This window comes from Cebidichthys violaceus, unplaced genomic scaffold (genome assembly GCF_023349555.1).
Source record: "Cebidichthys violaceus isolate CVI_PGR_0920_01 unplaced genomic scaffold, fCebVio1.0.p SCAF_6, whole genome shotgun sequence".
In the NCBI taxonomy this organism is placed as follows: domain Eukaryota; kingdom Metazoa; phylum Chordata; class Actinopteri; order Perciformes; family Stichaeidae; genus Cebidichthys; species Cebidichthys violaceus.
In genome coordinates this window covers 15601935-15621913 of record NW_027176816.1, presented here as the reverse complement: position 1 = coordinate 15621913, position 19979 = coordinate 15601935, and the positions used below count along the sequence as shown (strand labels likewise).

The following is a 19979-nucleotide window of genomic DNA, read 5'->3' as shown; positions in this document are numbered from 1 at the left end:
CTAGCTACACTCTGGGCCCCGCCCACCTTTCTGCTGTCCAATGAAATGCGAAGGATTTGATTGAAGTCCCTCTTGTAACTGCACGCTCAAATATTCTGTTTCCCTGGACTGTACACCACAACCTTGTTCTCACATTCTCAGAGAACACAGACATGCGGGATATGTTTTGAATGCGCAGAGAGTTTTGAACATGAGCAGAAATCTTGCAGCATATGTGCTCACATAGGAACTCAATAAACCTGTAGAGGATTGTTGAGTATCTGACTGGCCTTACTGGTTTATCTACGGCCTAAAGTCCATCAGTCCTTTTAATATATATTTATGGAACATTTAAAAGTGTATATGGAGTTATTATAGAAATTACAAAAGCAAATTGAATATAATTATTCCATCAAAGGCCATTCAACCTCTCCCCTTTAATATTGCAAATAGAATATGAATACTCACAAGATACAGGTTTTGAATTCATCAGTTCAGATCTTATTACCTCCCTGTCAGTTGAACCCCACTTACCATCTGAGTCTGTGTTTGTGTCGCCCCCCGCAGCCAGCTGCAGCTGGCAGGTGTCGTCGCTCAGCGAGACCAAAGCCCACCAGGTGATGCAGCAGAAAACGGCGTCCTTCATCCACTTCAACCAGCGGCAGCTCTCCCGCATCTACCCGTCCTCCTACCGCGTGGACTCCTCCAACTTCAACCCCCAGCCCTTCTGGAGCGCCGGCTGCCAGCTTGGTACGAGCTCCACCCGACCCAGCGCTTGCTCCATGTTCCTCTAAATTCAAAGTTGTCAGACGCCATCCGTGCTGCTGTTGCTGTTGTTATTAATGCTGCGTATACATTCTGATTTGTAAAGACTGAACACTCACTTTCCGCTGTGGTGTTTTTCTCCTCCCACAGCAGCTGCTTGCCAGCACATTAAAGCTGCAGCTTGTTACTTTTATCAGAATAACTTCTTATCATATTGCTGAAATCGTTACTATATCCCGATGACAGAACATGAGATGGTTAATCTGTGAAAAAAAATCAGGTTCCTCTGCCTCCTTTTAATACTCCAAATGATATTTACAAGATTCCGCTGCGCCCGAAGGAAAACGACCAATCAGAGCCGAGGAGACGCAACTGTCAATCGTCAAACGAGGCATCGTTGATAAACAATATGAAACATTTTGATCCTGCATTACCCTTTTTCTCGCATCAGATGTTTTCAGAAACATATTTTAGTTTCTGTTATCTGTAAAATGACAAAGTTTGCTCCGGTCGGTGGGCGGTGTTTGTTTTAAGCCTGACCGACTTCAACATGGTGGCAGGGTCACATACTTTCTCATTTTACAGCTAAACAGTTACTGCAAAATGATTTTGAAAACATTTGAGGCAGAGCTCACAAGCTTCACTAGCAGCGACTGACTGCTTCGTTAGAGACTCCTCGGCTCTGATTGGTCGTTTTTCCTTCAGGTGCAGTGGAACCTTCCAAGTGCCGTTAGGAGCGCTAACAGGAGGCAGAGGAACCACATTTCCTCACAGATTATCTGTCTCCTGTACTGCTGTCAGGATATAGCAAATAGGACCGAGTTGTTTTTATGAAAGTGACCCACTGTAGCTTTAAAGTAATTGTCAGGCTGCTGACAATAATGGGTGAACTGCTTCGATTTCAGTCGCACTCAACTACCAGTCAGAGGGCCGGGTCCTGCAGCTCAACAGAGCCAAATTCTACAGCAATGGCAACTGTGGCTACATCCTCAAGCCTGCCTGCATGTGTGAAGGTCAGCATATAAAATACCTATTCATTCACATCATTTCAGTCAGACATATCAGGGTTTGTTTTTAACATAGACCTCAGGAATAATAATAATTTTGTCTTGAAATCCAGTAGATTTGCCTCCTTATTAATAAGATATCAATGCCAATGTTTTCTTATTAGAACCAGAGCAGTAGTTGTGCCAAGGTGCATGGAGAAAGGAAAAAAATCTTTGCTCTTGTCTTATTAATCATTGTTAATACTGTAACATTAAATTCCACCATATCGCTAGTAGATAGTCATTTTGCAGTTTGCAACTAATGTAATTTGTAACCTCTATTATTATATTTAAAAAAGCTGTCTAAATGTATTTTACAAATGTAAAATTCCAGGGTAACATGCACTTTAAGGATGCTTTCACACCTACAGTTGGTATATTATTGAACTATATTATTATATTGAACCCAGCACATTTGGTTTCATAAGAAACGGTTCCTAGAAGTGTAGGACGTCAACAGTTCCTAGGAAGTGATAAAGGCACGCTGAGAAAATTGGAATGACATACAAAACATTTCCCGTTCATGTATCATTGGTCCTCCCAAAATGTTATCTTGACCCAGACGAGGACAAGAGAGCGTGACATAATGAGGAGACCAGATATGCTTTGTTTGTGGTTCAATCGATGGGATTTGATTGGTGGAAAATGACATACAGGGCTGCCATTAGACTATAAGTCTCTTCTTTTCATTTCAGCCACAACATAATGGTGGTGCTTTTGCCACAACATAATCCTCTATCATCTTTTCCAACGTGGGGGAATTCAATTCTAGTGACTGGCAGAAGTTTATGCAGCTCTTTAAAACCTCTGCTCCCAGATGACTGGTGTAAACAAGGAGCCATCTGTGCAGTAATGATTCATGGCCTGTTATTGGGGATCACTGAAGGACGAAGTACACTTAGTCGGATACAAGCACAGCACTTTTAACTGACGTGCATACGTGTTGCTTCCAGAGTTAGTTATAACCGAACCACACAGATTAGGTGTAAAAGCACCTTAAACATGATTATGATCGGCAGTGTTGATGGTTATGATGAATTTGGTTATTTTGGTAATTTACTTCCTTTCATCCAACTGCAGGTGCCTTTAACCCCAGCCTGGAGGACCCTCTGCCGAGTCAGATGAAGAAGCAGCTGGTGCTGAAGATCATCAGTGGACAGCAGCTGCCCAAACCCAAAGACTCTATGCTAGGAGACAGAGGAGAGGTAGGACACACACGTACAACTGTAGTTAAACATCCAATAAGACTATATATATATATATATATATATATATATATTTATATATACTGTATATATATGCAAGTAAATGATGTGATATGTTATTCCTGTTAAGTATTTTGGTTTTCTAGTACTATATGTGTGTAAAACATATTAACTTCACTCAGCATTACTCAAGCCGTCATTCAAAGTAATCCTGTTGCAACTCTACACATTTAAACCACCGTCACTGACATGAACTGTTTCAATGTACAACATGACCTTGTCTGTGTCTTACTGCTTGTCTGCTTTTTATGTTGTTTTTTGTGTGTAGTGAACTGAAGACAAATTTTGACCCTGGTTGGCGATAAAGATCTATTCTATCCTATCCTAAGCAATAACGCGATACTGTGTGGCGTCTCTGTTTCAGATCATTGATCCCTTTGTGGAGGTGGAGGTCATCGGCCTCCCAGTGGACTGCTGCAAGGAGCAGACCAGAGTGGTGGATGACAATGGTGAGTTGATGGAGAGCTGAATTACCCGGGTTCATCCGTCCTCATGAACTTCAGATACTTTGTCATCAAGTTAGCCCGTTACCTTAAAAATACCCCAAGTTACAGTAACTTAACACTAATGCAGAGAAAACACATCATTTCATTCAGTTGTTATGACAAATATTGACATTTCATTTATGTAGAGTTATCAGGGGCCTGGCATGTATCATACCAGGCTGTTTCTGCTCCAACAGTGAGATATTTCTCTGCTGAAGACCAGGCCTCTAATCCAGGTTACCCATAACAGACTTTGGCCTTAATCAGGGTTCCAAATGAGGCTATTTATGGAACTGAACAACTTGCAACGGGGTTGGAATGTGTTTTTGTACTCTACAAGAATAAATGTGACTTGACAGATTTCTTTTTAAAGAGATATCAACAGGTTTGTTTCTCTTCGACTTTGTTTCCTTCCATCAGCTGCTGTTGCCATGAATTGACCTCTTCCTCCTTGCAGCCATAAAGATATATATTTTACAGATATGGTATAATGTGATATAACTTATTAAACTATCATTCACTTTGAAAAGGGAAAATGATGATGAATACCAGATGAAGCAGCGAATGGTATCTTTGTGAGATAACCTCTGGAAACACAGGAGAACACTGATTGGATAATAACTTGATCATAAGTTTTACTTTGGGTGTCCACGAGGGTCCGTGTGTCTCTCCTGTGGTAATCTATAGCATCAAACCCCAGTAAAAGAAAAAGTCACGTTTCACCTGATGATTCAGACGGCCAAGGGGAAAGTTGCAGTTGGAGGGGAGGAGTGGGCCATTCTCGGGCTCTCAGCAAGTAGGAATCCGAGTTGGTTACAGGTGCAACAGAATATTGCAAGCCCTTTAAGCATTAAACTAGAGATGATCCAGTGAAACCTTTTAGATGGTAAAAGGCTTTAGCCATAACCGAACACTTTTCTGACCACAGCAGTCAAGAGGTTAAACGGTCTGAAAACGTTGAACCCAGGAAGGCAGCGAAACACTTCCTCTGAGCCCGCAGTCAAGTCACTCTATAAAACTGGAATATTAGAGCAAAACCAAGTGAATTCAGTGGAATCTCTGGCCAGTGTGCTGTGGATACTTGTTGTCCCTGACCACACACTGGCTTTCTGTGAACTGAGACACACATGATGTCCTGGTGTGTTCATGAGGAGAGCTGTGGTTTGTTGTGGTTTGCCTTCGACATGTGACATTAATGTATGTATGTGCTGATTACAGCAACACAAGGGTGGAATGTGACTCTGTCTGTCTGTCTGTCTGTCTGTCTGTCTGTCTGTCTGTCTGTCTGTCTGTCTGTCTGTCTGTCTGTCTGTCTGTCTGTCTGTCTGTCTGTCTGTCTGTGTGTGTTGTGATCTATAATTGATGAGCTCAGCACGAGGAGACGTGCATAGGCAGCAGTCTGCTCACACACACACACACACACACACACACACACACACACACACACACACACACACACACACACACCCTGAATAATTGATGAGTGCTGAGCTGGCTCTCTGACACACTCTCTGTCCTCTGTCTCTATCACTCTTTCACTCCCTCTCTGTTTATCTGCCTAACTTCTCTCTTCTTTTTATTGGTCACACTCGTTCTCCTTCCGTCTCTCTTAATCTCTCTTTCTGTCTGTCCCCCTCTTCCTCTGTCCGCCCCTCCCTCCCCTCCCCTCCCCTCCCCTCCACACCCGGCCTCTCTCGGGGCGGTCCTCGTAGGGTTCAACCCGATGTGGGAGGAGACTCTGGTGTTCACGGTCCACATGCCGGAGCTCGCCCTGGTGCGCTTCCTCGTGTGGGATCATGACCCCATCGGCCAAGACTTCATTGGCCAACGCACTATCGCCTTCAACAGCATGATTCCAGGTAAGACACGATGAAGCACCTTCTTTTAGATGGATGGGTGTCCCGTGTCGTCCACAGATCAGGATCACATCTAAATGCCTTCTTTTTTAATCGGCGGTTAATTAAAAGTCATTGTTTCTAAAATGATTTATACGATGCAGCTTGATACGATTTATTTATTTTAAAATGAATAGGTTTAAAACTGGTACAATATCAGAAACCTTTGAATGATACAGTCCGGCACACCATACTGTGCGATTATGAGCTACTTAAGCAGAGTTTATTAACGCAGCAATCCAACGTTTTTGGAACATATGCTCATTTGCATTCTTTCGGGGAACAACAGGAGAAGATGAATCGGTCTCATGTCTGTGTGTGAAGTACAGAGCTGGAGTAGGGACGTGGTTAGCATAGCTTAGCATAAAGACTAGAAGCAGACAGCAAGCCTGGGTCTGTATAAAATTGAAAAATATAGCCACCTACACGTCTAAGCTCATTATTTAGATATGTTGAATTGCAATTGTTTAGTCCATGCTAGAGATGCCAATCCACATCTCCAGATTATTGGACAGGTTACATTAACTTGAATATGCTGTTGGCAGCTGTGTCATATAGGTTGATTTAAGTAATAGCTTGGGCTCATATTGGCAGATATTAAACGACTCAATTCTGAGCCAAAAAAACTCTTTTGGTACATCCTTAATTCATACATAAATGGCTACATCTGGAAAACATATTAAAAAAAAATGGGGGGGGGGGGGGGATCAAGTGTAGATGTCGTAACTGTTTTGTGAAGATCTAAAGTTCCTTCAGTTCTTTTCAATTCTTTGCAGCTTTCTTTGCCAGATACTTCTTAACTTGTTGCAGGGAGAGTATGAAAGTACTTTCAGACTATTGGGGTTTCACAATAATGTGCCGTCAGAACAATGGCTTTGACAACGTCCAGACAGAATCTTTTGTCTATAACTGCTGTAAAACATTCTTTGGATGCCAACTGCTTTTATTTTGAAGTAAATCGTGTGCTGTTTATGTTTACACGAGAGATAAGCATATAAATGTTTTAATGTGCATTCCAGAGAAAGTTGTAAACAGCTTTTTACAGCAAGGATTTAGTTGGAGACTTCATTGGGATGAATGGAAACAAATAGCTGAGTGTCATCTGTGTACATACTTCTGTACGAGTATCAAACCTTGAGGGACTCAACATCTTACTGTTTATGCATTATGGACTTTCAAAATAGTTCTGATAAAATGATCTGATAGACGGGGCTTGTGAGGAGCTTGAGTTGGATCCAGTGGCTGGAGGTTGAACATAGAAAAAGTTAGTTTCAATGCTGATTGGTACAACAGGTGTTTATCTATAGCCATTCCTATCTGCCCTGTTGTGTTTGACTCACTGGTGTGTGTGTGTGTGTGTGTGTGTGTGTGTGTGTGTGTGTGTTCTCAGGTTATCGCCACGTGTACTTGGAAGGTATGGTGGAGGCTTCCATCTTTGTTCACGTAGCTGTGAATGACATCACTGGTAAGGTAGGTACTAGAGAGGAAGCTAGCTGAAATCATGTGAAAAATGTGTTATCTTTCCTTTAAAGTTATATTAATTATAGTACAGTAAGAATCTGTATTAATAAGAGCCCAGCCGATTTATATTTCTTTGAATATCCAATAATATTTCAGTCAATGAAACGCATAGCTGAACCATTTTTGATAAAGAACTTCCAAGTTGTGTTGTAGTTGTCAAATACTTCATAGTTAAAATGGCAGATACTTTCAATATTCTTAACACAACATGTTGGAGAAAGGGTTTCCACATTTTGTTGGTGGTGTTTGAGTGTAGTAGACTCCGAGGCTTACCAACCAGAGATCGTGGGAGCCTAACAGGAAATCCAAAAAGTAATATATTTTCCCTTTGCACAGAATGTCAGGACGTTAAAACAATTTCTTAGAACGTTCATTAGTAATGTGCATACTAGGACGAGCAAGGAGAAGAGATACTGGGTGCAGTTCAAGCTCAATTCCCAACATGTTCTGCATTTCAAACACAACAGTTTCCTAGTGTGTTTGTGGTTGGGAACAGGACCAAAGACAATGTGTAAGGCTGCCAGTATTTATTTTGGCAGTTAAGGCACAATGAGGTGGTGATGATGGTCTTAAATTTGGATAGATGATGAGGGGATAAATGGTTCCCTGGTTTGGTTTCAGATTTATTTTCCAGATATTTTCCCACATATCTTCTGTAATCCCTCTCGGGTCTGTCCCAGCTCCTGAACACAAACAGCAGAATGTTGTAGAAGGCACCGATATATCTCCTACATTACAAAATACCTGCTTTTCAATATCAGAGACATTAAAATAAGCTAATCAAGATTTTTTTTTCTTTTTTCTGAAAGAAGCAACAAAGGCAGATCTGTTTAAAGACCATAAGGACTCCATCCTCTTGAAGAGCTAATGTTTGAAACCTAGATCTAAGAAGTATTAACTGTTGAAGTAAGAGTGGATGTTAACCCGGGTCTTCCTTCAATACATTGTGCTGCTCTCCGAGCTGTAATAGATGTAATTGGGTTACTGCAAAAAATCTTTGACGGTTTCAGGTTTTCTAGGAAGAGCAGATTTTAAAAAAGGACATTTAGACAGTGAGGCTTCAATATCTAGTAGAGGAGGTGGTGTTATGGACCCAGTCAGTTACATATTGCAAAAGGGCATTTAATCGATATTTGACAACGATCAATGTCCGATTTAATTTATTCAAATAATGGACAGAAGTTGGCCTTGAACATCTGGTGGAACTCTGGCGTTATGAAAATTCAAAAAACCTGAAGGAAATGCGAAACCAGGCATAGCTTTCAATTTCAAAACAGTGTTTTCTATATCCAGAGAAAGCTCTAAATGTAGTGATATTTTGCATAGAGCATTGAAGTGATACAGCAGTGTTAGATAAGAATATAAAAAAATCATCAGCGTACAAAGCAAATATATGAGATTTTTGGCCAACAACCAGGTCAGATATTGCCAGGTCATACCGAATTGCCTCAGCCAACAGCTCTATCGCCTATGCAAATCGCAGTGGGGACAGTGGGTAGCTATTACAAATATTAAAGCACAAAATGATGAGCACTGTGCAGGTATCCTCAATCAATGAAAAGCTTGGAAACAACATGGACTAAATGAAAAGTATCTCAAACTAATTCAGAATGATTCAGGGTTTAACTAACAATCAATGACCAGCTGTGTGATCCGTTTGATTTGTTCCCTGATGGCTGCAGGGCTTTCTATTAATAGACCAGCAGGACTGATGGTGATCATTTTTCCAAATAATTCCTACTGCTCAGGGCTTTGTATTATTTGAAAAAATAGCATTTATATAAAATAAACGTACTAAGGGTGATCAATCAGCCACCGATCTTTATCGGCTGATATTCATTCTAATAGTTTGATCGGTGGTCTCTATGAAGGCCGATCAAAAGGGCCGATCGCATCGACTCTGAATTGAAACCTGAGCTCTTTGATTGGCTCTCAGAGCGACACAGCTGGAAAGCATTCTTGACAAAAACAAAGAAACAAAATAAAGTAAATATTGAAATTAGACATTGTCACTGGCTGAAAATTAATCAACTTTAAATCCAAATGAGAAGTTGCTGTGCAGTGTGTGCACAAACATTTTAACACAATCTGAGACATAACCCACACATGGTCACACCCAACACCAGTGATATGGTTTGATTGGGTTGTATTAAAATGTAGTTTTATTTCTGATTTGTTTCGCTTATAGCCAAAAAATCATAATAGTCCAATATACAATGCTATTTTAAACAACATTTTGCCTCCAACTCTGTGTCAATAGTTTGAGTTTGTCCCTTTCGTGTTTCAATATGACAATGTCCCTGTGGACAAAGCCAGCTCCATAGAGAGAGAGTTAAGACCTCGACCAGCCCCTCTGGGATGAGCTGGAACACTTACTCAGCATACATTTCAGCAGAAACAATTGCTCAGCAAAATAGAAATGGTGCAGCTACAGATGTATTACTCTTGATATTTCCATTTCAAAATGTTATTCTTTGGTCTTTCATGATGCAGTCGTCGCTATCACCACACAAGCTTTGATTTGATTTCCCTTTGCCCCTTTAATCTCAGCCGTCTCAACCACATTGTAAATGACCGCTCTGTTGTTCACATTGTCCTTACTTTGAACTTCCTCTGTCTCTCAGCTGTTGCTGTGTGCCTCTGGTTGTGATTTCTCTCTCCCCCCCCCCCATTTTTTTCTCTCCCTCATCCTCCCCCTTCTCTGATTCCTGCTCTCTTCCTGTGTCTGTTTGTGATTTCAGTGGACCCCTCTATTTCCAAACGCTCCATTTAGAAGCAGGACATTTTTAGGAGCCCTGAAGCGGCCGCTCAAAACCCAGGTGTAGTGACACCCAGTCGGCATCTTGCATGAGCCACATGCCCCCCCACTCCACCCCCCCCCCACAAACACACATACACACACACAGCTCCCTCTTGTCAGCTGACTGCAAGCATTAAAAACTATAAGGCCAACTCATGCCTCGCATGAGTTATGAAGGCTATACCCGCCTGCATCTTCACTGACCCCCCCCCCCCAAGTAGATCCAAAGTCATCAACCTGCGGCTAAAGAGTTGAACAGAGGAGAGAGAGGTGTGAGCCAGGAACTGTGCCAGGCTGCAGGGCCTCTTTGTAACTCCCTGGTGTTTTTGCAGAGAGCATTATTTTTCTCTTAACTCAGGAGTTTTTTTTTCAGTGTGCTGCACTGCAGGGGTATTACATTCCAGTGCCTTTGAGGACATTTATACCTCTTGCTATCTCCACCCTTTCTTTTTAATCATTGTGTCTGCTATTTCTGTTTAGTTTTTTGGGGGGTTTTTTAACACTGTGTAGAAACATTTTTCTTAGCAGATGACTGACTTGTGTGCTACCCATACAGTAGACTCGCACAGCCAGGCATTAGTCAGTCACTTTGTTGTCTTGACTCAACCAGGTTAGATTGTGGAATTGGATTGTAGCTGCAACCACAAGCTTTCAGTCTGCTTCTTTTGTAATTGTTTACGTGAAATCATTTTACATGTTGTAAATGTGTATCTAGTGCTGTATTTCATAGAATCAAATTATTCAACATCCACTGTAGCTGGGGATGTAGTACCAGTTGGATAATGGATAATTGTTCCCCCCTTTTGCATCTCAAGAACCGTGGCTCTACATAAAGAGACCCGTCTGTCGGTTAAACACATAAATCCAGAATCCAACATCTTAACCTTTGGGTAGATTGCTCTAAAAATGAGTTGGGACATATTTTGGGAGTGTTGGAACACCCTACTTCCAGTTTTTTACCTAAAATAAAAATGCCCGGACTTGTATCAGTACCAATTGATGAAGTCCATTTCCCATCATGTTGAACTTCTGTTATGTTTCCCAGTTGAAATATTTTGCAGTCCAGAGGCAACCCAGGCAGCAGCACATTATATGGGTCTACCAGTAGCTCAATAATTGTTATGTTCAGTTCAGCCAACATGTCCCTTTTGTTCCACAAATACGTATTTTCTTTATAAGCTTGTCTTTTTGTCTGTGCTGTTGCTTTCATGTTGATAGTTGTTCAGTCAGCGTTTCACCACAGTGGTCAACAGTTGGACTATGTGGATTTACTTCTTTCACATTGTTTGAAACTTTCAATAATGGCAAGGGTTTTAGGTAAAGTAATATGAGGCCTTGTCCCGCTAAAGCTCCATTTGGTTTGACATTTCTTTGGGGTGGTCCAGTGACATTTTGCAGGATTGTCTTATCTACATGAGTTTCACAATCACTAATGTCATTCTCTGTTTGTCCTCATCACTGTCCTCATTTTTGCCCCAGTCTTTGTGACGTTTAACCATTACCATGCAGCACCTAGAGGCACAGCAAACATCCATGCAGTGTTATTAATTATTGAAGTCTGTGTTAACTGAATGTTAGACAAGAGAAATAAAGGCTAGCCTTAATACTGATCATTTTCCAGTCACCTCTATATTTTAGTTGTACACAAAAAGTATTTGCAGAAAAACAAGCCAACCCACATGAAAATAGTTTACTTTGAAACAATAACTGCAGTATCAGAACCATTGTGGTTCTACCACAAGGGAGCACCAACAATTCTAAACTTTCTTTTTCATTTTTAACTCCTCCACACAGCACTAATGGTAGTCACTGTATTTAGCTGCACTCAGCTTGGATTGCTTTTTGTGTGTTTAACTTTGACAGGTAACTTCAAGCATGTGTTTGTTTAACCAGTGATGTACTACCGGGACTACAGTTGCTGTATACAGATATATAGGTGCTCAAAATGACAGGGTTACACTTTGAATCCAAGTGGAATTCAAAGAGAGGTCGCATGAATTACAGCTGAATGATCATGTTAAGGACTGAGTGATCATTCACACGTATCATTACGGGGAATTTCTAGGGTAAATGGGTATTGGTGGAATTTGTTTCTGTGCATGCTCACGGTACAAAACCTACCTATGTATAGTTGCTATAATACAGTGCGGACCAGTGCCACCCGTATTATGGCGACATTTTCTAGTATGACCTCTCTGTGAGTTATTCAGTTGGGTTTAAGATTCATTTTGTGTTTGACAGTGATGTTTTGTTGTGTTTTTGTCAGGCCAGAGCAGCCACCGGCATAAAAGGGCTGTTTCACAGAAACCCAAAGCAGGCTTCCCTGGACAGCCATGCTGCTGTGCATCACAGCCGTAAGCACCCGTTCGGTGCCCACCTTCTGCGCCGCACAGCCAGCGCACCCACCAAAGGCCAGCCCAAAATCAAGAAGGGCTTCCCAGAGATCGCCATCGACACCAAAGACTACAGCTCAGAGGGCGCCAGTGAAGATCGAGAGTCGGAGGACAGGGACAAGGCCTCTGCTGCCGCCTCTCACCAGCCCACACCACCACAAAACCGCAACAGGGAATCGCTGGCATCCCACCAAGCCAAGGGCCCCTGGGACCGTCCTGACACCAATGGGGCTTTTCACCCTGAGGAGGGTAAAGGTAAGAGCCCTCTTCTTGCTCAACGAAGACCCGTGAGTGAGCCTCTGAAACGAGCCAGTCGGCTCCGCTTACATGACCCGCTGGACATGAAGCCAGGGGTGTTCGCCCGTGTCGCACTTAATAGCTCAGGCCGGGTAGGGATGTCCTCCAACTGCATCACATGTGTGATCGGCTCCAAGGAGAGTCCAGAAGCCGAAAGAAAGGGTCAGGTTAAGGAAAGTCAGGGATGCGAGTACAAAAGGGCAGATGAGGAAAGCGAGGAGAGAAGTAACCTACCCTCCTCGCCCAAGAGACCAGTTCAGCCAGAGGCTTTGGCCGAGCCCCAACAGCTTGCTACCCAGACAGAGTCACAGCCGTCACCTGCCTTCCCTAAGTCATGCACAGAGGCCCAGTTTCAGTACTCGCCCAAGGTTCTCCACCGACCCATCCCCTTCCCTAGAGCCAAAGCCAGGCAAACTCTGGGAGCCCAGCACATCCGACTTCGGCCCGTTGCACCACAGAGTAGCGCCCGATCCTGCAGCGTTCCCCGAAGATGCTCCCCCAACACCGTAACACCGGGACGGAGCCTCACCCCAGACTGCAGGACCAGCCTCCGATGGCAACAGGCACCCCCGCCCAACTACGGCACTGTTTGTGGCCCAACGTGCGCCCCGTTCCCAAACGGTAATGGGAACGAGGGCCTCTCGCTCAGTGACAGCAGCAGCTGTGACAGCTTTGGCAGTCAGAGCAGCTTGGAGTCGCCTCCTATGCTGCCTCCACGTTCTGTCCTCGACAGCCGCAAGAGGGCTGTAGGCACCCTGCAGCGGGAGATGAACGCCCTGTTTGCCCAGAAAATGGAAGAGTTGCGCCATAAGTCCCCAATGTTCTTTGCCGGTAAGATGTATGTGAGGCAGCATTAGCAGTAAACCCCGTAGCTGCTGCTTAGTGGCTGTAGAGGGCCTTTTCTGTTCTGTAGACTGTAGATTTACAGGTAACCTCCGTACATGCCAGGACCATGAATGTTTGGTAGCACGATGCTGTCAGAATTATCCTGCTCTGTGCCTTTTAGTCATCCCACGTGTCCCTGATAGTTTGAGGATAGATCTATACTCCCAGCTATTTTTTTCCATTGTTATTGTTCAATTCTAACTTTTGTAGCTTTTACCTCAACTTCATCACTGATTCCTATTTCAATCAATTGATTTCAATGTTTTCCAATTGTTTTTCTCTCTGCCTTAAAATACTGTGAATGTGGTACTACCTCCATGCTTCACAGATGAGAGAAGTGGTAAGTTTTTAACCTTAAATGAATATAAGTTTCCTGCTCCTTCTTTAACCTAGTTAATTTGAGGCATAAAGTCTAAATCAACAGAACTAGAGAAAACTCAAAGCACACCGTCATATGTCCGGAATGGACGATGTTTTCATGACCTACAACATCTGTTGAATTCACAAGGCACTGACATCTGTGCTGTGTTCAGGAGAAAACCCCTCTTCCTCCCTCACATGACATATTTCAGGGGAGTCCATTTCCTACCAAACGCCAGCTGCACTACCCAAACCCACCCTCCTTCAGCCCCTCTCCATTCATCATGCGATGTTTTTACTGTGACAATCAATCTAGTGGGGAAAACCAAGTGTGTTTATGAAGTGGAATTTGAGTTATCTGGCCTCATGACAGTATCTGATGAATGCTGACATCTGCTATTCATATAATGCTGGCATATCCTGTACAAGCTAGTAAGTCATGTGATGAATAATCTTTGCAGTTTTACCTCATGTTTCTTTTCATGATAAAAAACAAATGCTGTTTTTCCTCATGTAGACTTGGAGGATCGATTTGTGATAACATCTCTTGTTAAGATGCTTTCTCTGTCCTGTAAGCTGTTTCCTTGCCTCCACTCTCCCTCTTTTTTCCAGTTTTGCTAAACTCCTTTTTTCCTCTCTGTCCCTTTTGCACGCTCTCTGTTACTAGTGCAGAATTGAGGGGATGACCAGAGCCAGGTAAAACCTCTGAATGCATGCAACCTTTTAAATACATCCTGTGCATCCTTCACTTCACCCGTCAGTCTCTGTCTCACCTGCTTCTCTTACGTGTCACACCTGTGGTGTTTTGAAATCCACATTCTTCTTTCTTTTCCAAATATTCTTGAAATTGCTCAAAAGGACATGAGTGGGAGTAGTGAGAGCACCATGCCGGTTTGTCTGGTGACATCATCAAATAGGGGAACAGAATGCATCACTTTTCACTGTGTTGGGGCTTGTATCTGAGGCTAAATCTGGTTTATTACAACTTGAGTCGTATTTTAATGATAACACTATTGTACTCTCCCTGTTAATTGTTGAGTTCTTTTCATGAAAAAGAAAGCTGAAAGGTCAGGTTTTGCACTGACTTTTTGTAGAGTTAACCGAGGTGAATTGTAAATTCTCCAAATAGTCAGCTGTAAACATCCATCACAGTTAACAGCAGATCGACTAAATCACTTCAAGTTAGGGGCTCATACGATCTTTTTCAAAGGCTGAGCCTTCTCAAGAACAACTGACTTCAGTTGTTGAGGAAAAAGATCAGGTAATGGACTTTGTTTTAAGGCTATTTTGCCAAATTTTGGGAACTGGAAGTGTTCCACTTCATTAGAGATCCTCCGTTCACATCAGCAAACCACTCTGTGCGTCTGTCTTTTCTCTCATGAACCGACATAAACCTGTTAAATGTAGCCCTTTGCAGTATTCAAATTCCTAAAGATTTGCCATTCTCTAGCATTCGGTCTTGTTTAACAAAACGTCAGTGCCATGTGTCGAACCCTGACCCTGTCAACACCTCCAGTTGTATGTAGCAGGACCTCCACTCCCTTCACATTGATATTTACTGTAAGTAGCAGTAGCCTTACACATCAAATTTAGCTCACCCCAGAACAGCAAACTGTATTCCGCCTAATGTGAATTGGTCACTTCTAGCATATATTCCCTTAATAAGGTCTGTATCTAAACTGAAACCGAATCAACTGATTGGATCAGCACGTCCCTATTTTTCAAGCACATACAGTTGCTTGTCGATTGTTACAACCACAAGGCTTTTAGGGATCACGAAGGACGTTGTCAGTGAGACATTTTCTTTGTTGTCTGTATTTCCGCAGATTGTTCCACAGTGCAGAGGCCAGCTCCTCTTCCACTGAACTCTGACGCCGCCAGAAACCCTTGTGTCATCCGTTCTGTCTCCACTCCAGAAGGCACCCTGTCTTCACGTCACTCCTCATCATCACCACTGCACTCTTCATGCACAGCAATAAATGCGGACTCCCCATTGGCCATTCCTTCAAATGGGGCTGTGCACAGTCCAATCAAGGTGAGCGGAGGCCCTAAGAAACCTCCTGCCCTTTCCAGAACCGCGTCTCCCCATCCGACAAACCCTGCTGACAAAACTGCACCAGCACAGTGCGGTCATGACCTCCAGGCCAACCGAGGCGTTGAGTCATTCATGGAGCACACGCCAAACCAGAGGGTAAACCAAGAAACTCTGACAGAAAAGAAAACTGATACAGGAGAGGTAAAGTCTGACCACAGACTGGAGGCCCCTGCTGCAGCAGTGTCCCCTGGAGCCCCTGCAGTCCCTGGTGCTCCGACAGCCCAGGCCAGGAGAGCCCTGTTTAACGATCAACCATCACGCGTACCAGTAAGGAGAACAAAAAGCGAGGGTCATGTTCTGGTGGCTGTAGCCTCAGCTGGGCATGACCAGTCAGCCGTGCCAGAGGTCTGCACGGATGCTACTATGAACGACCGCCTGTGGAGCAAGCTGGAGCCAAGCAACCACAGAGACAGCATGTCATCCTCCTCCAGCATCTCTTCCAGCGACACCGTCATTGACCTTTCTCTGCCAAACCTGGCCAGGAAGAGCCTCACCACCCTGCCCACATCCAGCAGCACCTGCGATCCTCACTGGGTCACGTGCCGTCGCTCAGCGCTGGTCTCCTACGATACCCTCCGGGTCACCAAGAGCAAGTCAAACCCCAATCTTCAGCAAGGCGACTGCCCCAAAGATGAGCTTAAGCCCCGCCCCCTGCAGCCTCCCAAGGAAGCTTCCGTGGACACACCCGGCAGACTGACTCAAAGGAGGCACACCTGGAGTCGGCTCTACATGGAGGGGCTCAAGCAATCGTCAGCCAGCAGGCCGTCCTCCGCGTCCACAACCTCGACAGCTACCGCTTCCATGTCCAAAAGCCTCGGGGACCTGACCTCCGATGACATTTCCTGTAACTTTGACAGTAAGTACCATAGCATCAGCCGCAGCTTCATTGTTAGGCCAGCCAGGGACCAGCTCCGCAAGGGCGGCCTCCAGAAGTCTCGGCCGCCCAGTGACCTCACAGAGCAGCTACGGAAGCTGACTGATGTGGAGCCGCTGACCGCCAGCGACTTCGCCCCAGAAAACAGGCCTGGAGAGTCTCAGGAGGAGTTTGTGGATGAGAACCTGGTGCGAAGGACCTCCTCGAGGAGCCAAAGCAGGGTGCGCTACATTGCAAACAGGGCCAAGAAGGCTCAGGAGAGGCAGAGGCTCCAGGGCCTGGTCCAGGGCAGAAGTGCAAGCTTCAGCCTCACCGGTAGCATTGGCAGCGGAAGCGGTGCTAGCCCCATTGAGGAGCGGGGGAACCCTGAAGGCGCGTGTTGCGTGGCCCAGAGTCCCTGCTCCAGCCTGGACCTACTGAGTCAGCTCACCCCCCTTGGAACCCCCTCCCCGAGACAGTCCCAGTCCTCCCCAGACCCAGAAAACAGTGAAGTCTTTTTCATGCTCAAACTCTAAAGAACTGGCTGACTTGGAACTGAGTGTGAGAGACACAGCTAGAAACTTGTTTGGAATATGCTGCAGTTTTTTCTCAACTACACTTCTTTCTTTTTTTTTGAAAAAGTTGCATATCTTGCAGAATTTCTCACAGATTATTTCCACATCTCGCAAGAAAACTGAGCTCCACTGAATTAATGATCCATGAACATTCTACTGCTCGAGGTTGTTCAAGATCTGTTTTTGAACCAGCGCCATCAGAAAACCACTAAAAGCAACTACTGCACCAAATGTTAGAGAATTGACAGAATGTATTTCGTGAAAGATAACAGTTTTTATATAGCTGTGTATGTTGACTGCGGACTACTCTCATATTTTTCTCTTTTTTTTTTTACATGAGCATACAGTAGCAAGGGGTCTACTTGAACTGTAATGGTTTTAACTGAGCTGAAAATTAGATACTTCATATCAAGGCGTTATTGTCAGCCCATCCATCCACTAGCAATATTTAGAAAATGCTGGCATGGTATCATATTGACGTTTGTTTGACAGTTTGATGCTAGAAGCTGAGGCTTGTCTCATGTCTTTGCTGAAAAAAAGGAATTATTATTACAATGCAGGATAAGATTTCTTAATTTTTAGTATTCTTTGTGTAGTGATTACATAGTCATTCGACCAAACTGCCAATATTTTGCTAACCTACCCAGTTTATAGCATGTCACAGCACTGAGATCATGTACTTCAAAGCAGTGGTAGACGACTTCATACCAAGTTTAGCCCTTTTTAGTTGACTGCATGTCTTTAATGCACTGTAATGTTTATCCTAAGGCTGTGCTTTTATTTCATTTTACAAAGACCTTTTTTTATATAAAGATTTGTTAATATCCCAAACTTCTTTTTTCGGATCGTCCGTTGGCGGCTATGTGCTCCCATTGGTCCGTGGTACTAATACAAGATGAGAATGATCTGTATCCAAGCACGTTTATCTGTCGACCTGCTGTATCGTTTGCACTGCCGTGCCAGTTGTTTGTGCAAAATTTTAGGGACAATGTGTAATTATGACCTGAATAAATCTCAAATGAATATGACTAAAAGCTTCCCGGCTCATTTTGTTTCATTTTCAGTTCGTCTACCGACAGCTGTCTCAGTTCAGAGACGAAGACGAGTCGTTAGCAAACCAGTGGAACGGAGCCTCATGCGAGCTGACACTTACAAGCCTTTGGCCTTGGTTTTGGCAGGGTCTGCTTGCTGCTCTAATTTGGACCCTGCTTGGGTCTGTGTTTACCAGCCATCACCTCTCTCAACCTCCAGCAAAAAAACAGCCCCCCTGCAGGAAGGGAGAATGTTCCAGAACAAAGACTCCAGGCTGCACGAGAGGCGACAAGCTCAACCGGTCTTTAATGGAGAAAAAAAATCTTTTCAGTGTCACTTGCCACCCAAGATCCGATTTTTCGACTACCAACCTATTTACATAAACTTTCTTAGACCCTAGAATGTGGTATGTGGAATAAAACCCAGTCATACCTGTAGATTCCCTGTAAATATTCGAGGAAGTCAGTGTTTCCTTTGGAAAGATTGAAACCCTTTTCAAAAAGCATGCATGCTGTGGGACACAAACTATCCAGTGAAACCTAATATAATGATAACATTAGTAATGGATTCATGCATACCTTTTTGAGGAAGCTAATGAAAATGTGTTGGTATCAGCTTCCTCTGACAACCGCCTGTACCTCTTAATGCATTTGTTACCCTCTCAGGACGGTCTTTCTCAGGACTCTGATTTGCCAGTGAAAGGTTTGTCCATTTTCTAGTCTGCAATTAAAAAAAGAAGAAGAAGAAAGCCGATTGCCACCTCTGGCGAGCTGTCAGACACTGCCAGGCCTCTTCCTCAGCTCTGTAAGACTTTGTGAAGCGCGACACGCTCATTTGAGCGCTGCAGACTCTGCTCCAGCCAGCACACAAACACAAAAGATGGCTTCATTAGGGCCAGCACACAAACACAAAAGACGGCTTCATTAGGATTCCAAGAAAACCACAGAGTCCCTCTTAAAGCCATATTTATCTAGACAATTTGGCATGGCTTGGCTCCTCAACTGAAAATCTCCAAACCCTGCGGCACAACAGGCCTGAGAGAAAGTTTTTTGTCTCAGAGAGTGAATACAGCCCCTCCTCTCAAGATGAAGTCACTGCTTGTTTTTGAGGTTTTTTGGCAAATCAATTTAGTTTGTGAGCTTCTGCTAAAAACTATGTTTTTTCTAAGACAAAGACACAGGGCATGTTATGTGAATATAACTTTGATGTGTGTTGCGACAGATCGTTTTTTATGAGTGGGAGGAGTCCTAACCATAGACTGCATATAAGAAGACGTAGTCATCGTGACGTCACCCATTGGTTTGTGACCTGCTGTTATGAAGCCCACATTTTAGGCAATATCACCATCGTCATATAAACTTTTTCCAACTGATGAACAGACGTTACCATATTTGGAATGCGGAGGAGTGATGTATAGACGCCGTATACGTCTCAGGTAGCGGCAGCGACCTGTCAATCACAGTAGCCCCGCCCTAAAGCATACTCTGCTTTATGGTCTATTTGACTCTAAATGGACCATAATTTACTAAATGAACATCATGCTGTATTGAAGAAGACTTGAAACTAGAGATTGAGACCATAAACTCATGTTTACAATGTTTACTGAGGGAATAAATCAAGAGAGAAGTAGAGTGAAGTCACTTCTGCATCGGCTTCACTCAGCAGAACCGGAGGTTGCCGTCTGGTCCTCACGTATATGACGGAGACAGTCATGGCATTATGTTTCAAGTTGT

The 19979-nt window shown here is 43.7% G+C and overlaps 1 protein-coding gene across 1 annotated transcript in view; it reads left to right on the top strand.

Moving 5' to 3' along the window:
- The window catches only part of plch2a (phospholipase C, eta 2a), a 190956-nt gene extending 172719 nt beyond the window's left edge, over positions 1 to 18237 (top strand). Inside the window, exons 13-20 of the mRNA XM_068732737.1 lie at positions 522 to 729; positions 1650 to 1757; positions 2871 to 2995; positions 3420 to 3504; positions 5253 to 5399; positions 6826 to 6905; positions 12023 to 12404; positions 15518 to 18237. Coding sequence (XP_068588838.1) covers positions 522 to 729; positions 1650 to 1757; positions 2871 to 2995; positions 3420 to 3504; positions 5253 to 5399; positions 6826 to 6905; positions 12023 to 12404; positions 15518 to 17175 — 2793 coding nt within the window. The 3' untranslated portion in view covers positions 17176 to 18237. The remainder of the gene's footprint in view (positions 1 to 521; positions 730 to 1649; positions 1758 to 2870; positions 2996 to 3419; positions 3505 to 5252; positions 5400 to 6825; positions 6906 to 12022; positions 12405 to 15517) is intronic.
- Positions 18238 to 19979: the final 1742 nt, after the last annotated feature.